The 1,539-nt window shown below is 45.6% G+C and overlaps 1 protein-coding gene across 1 annotated transcript in view; it reads left to right on the top strand.

Annotated features, from left to right (window-relative positions):
- Positions 1–603: 603 nt before the first annotated feature.
- The window catches only part of LOC115276553 (olfactory receptor 1Q1-like), a 26,403-nt gene continuing 25,467 nt past the window's right edge, over positions 604–1,539 (top strand). Inside the window, exon 1 of the mRNA XM_029920583.1 lies at positions 604–1,100. Within this exon, the coding sequence (XP_029776443.1) occupies positions 604–1,100 (497 nt within the window). The remainder of the gene's footprint in view (positions 1,101–1,539) is intronic.

Genomic DNA, 1,539 nt, shown 5'->3' with positions numbered 1-1,539 from the left:
GCTGGTGAGCTTACAGCTACAGGTCAGTGTGACTCAGCCAGGTTCACAGGAAAAATGTGATAATACTCCAACAAGGCCACCTTCGTGATGGCATCGCATGTCACTTTAAGGCGGAAACAACTGATACTAGTTTGCCAAAGGCCATCTACTACTTCTGCCACAGTGAACTGTTTGGATTTGGCTCTTCTCAGTGTCATAAATTATCCCAGTATATGCATATATACATTCATAGAAAGAAGGGACCTTGTTTTTTTTTTGTTGTTGTTGTTTTTTGTTTTTTTTGTTTTTTTTTGTCTACCATTGCATTCTCAGTCCTTAGTAGAGGACCAGGTTCAGTCTCAATATTCAGTAAATAATGGGCAAATGTAAAGGTGTATGTCCTCTTGCTCCTGTACAATGAGTTATTGTTGGTTGCTTTTGGCTTTGAGATTTTCCTAGAGCCAGATGGGGATAGAGTGAAGACGCATGTATCCACTGGTGTGAAAAATTAATAGGAATGTAGTAAAAATGCATTGTCTTCTCAGAATATTACAGTATGGATTGTGTCTCTACCATTCTTTCTGATATTCCAACCCTCCTTTATCTCCAGCATAAAAGCACAGCATGAGGCCTGAGAACCAGAGCAGGGTGTCCCAGTTCCTCCTCCTGGGGCTCCCCATCCACCCAGAGCAGCAGGGCCTGTTCTTTGCCCTGTTCCTGGGCATGTACATGACCACAGTGCTGGGGAACCTGCTCATCGTCCTGCTCATCAGGCTGGACTCTCGCCTCCACACCCCCATGTACTTCTTCTTCAGCCACTTGGCCTTCTCTGACATTTCCTTTTCATCTGTCACAGTTCCAAAGATGCTCATGAACATGCAGACTCAGCAACAATCCATTTCCTATGTGGGGTGCATTTCACAGGTGTATTTCTTTCTACTTTTTGGTTTCCTTGACAGCTTTCTTCTCACAGTGATGGCGTATGACAGGTATGTGGCCATCTGTCACCCTCTCCACTACACCATCGTCATGAGGGAGGAACTTTGTATCATCCTAGTGGCTGGATGCTGGTTCTTCTCTTGTGCCCAAGCTCTTCTGCACACCCTCCTCCTGGACCAGTTGTCCTTCTGTGCAGGAACTGTCATCCCACACTTCTTTTGTGACCTTTCTGTTGTGGTCAAGTCTTCTTGCTCAGACGCCTCCCTCAATGAGCTGCTTATCCTCACTGAAGGAGGATTGATCTTCTTTCTACCACTGATAGGTATCTTGGGCTCATACGTCCACATGGCAGGCGTAATTCTGAAGGCCCCCTCCTTCAAGAGAATCTCCAAAGCCTTGTCTACATGTGGCTCCCATCTCTTTGTGGTGTGTTTGTACTATGGGACAATTGCAGGGGTTTACTTTTTCTCTTCATCGGGCAACTCCAAAGACAAGAATATAATTGCTTCTGTGATGTACGTGGTGGTCACCCCTATGCTGAACCCCTTCATCTACAGCCTGAGGAATAGAGACATGAAACATGCTCTTCAGAAAATGTTTAGAGCCAGGGACCCTCCTTGG

This window comes from Suricata suricatta, chromosome 13 (assembly GCF_006229205.1).
Source record: "Suricata suricatta isolate VVHF042 chromosome 13, meerkat_22Aug2017_6uvM2_HiC, whole genome shotgun sequence".
Lineage (NCBI taxonomy): Eukaryota > Metazoa > Chordata > Mammalia > Carnivora > Herpestidae > Suricata > Suricata suricatta.
Note: the sequence above shows the minus strand (reverse complement) of the source record. Positions and strands in the feature narration are given on the sequence as shown.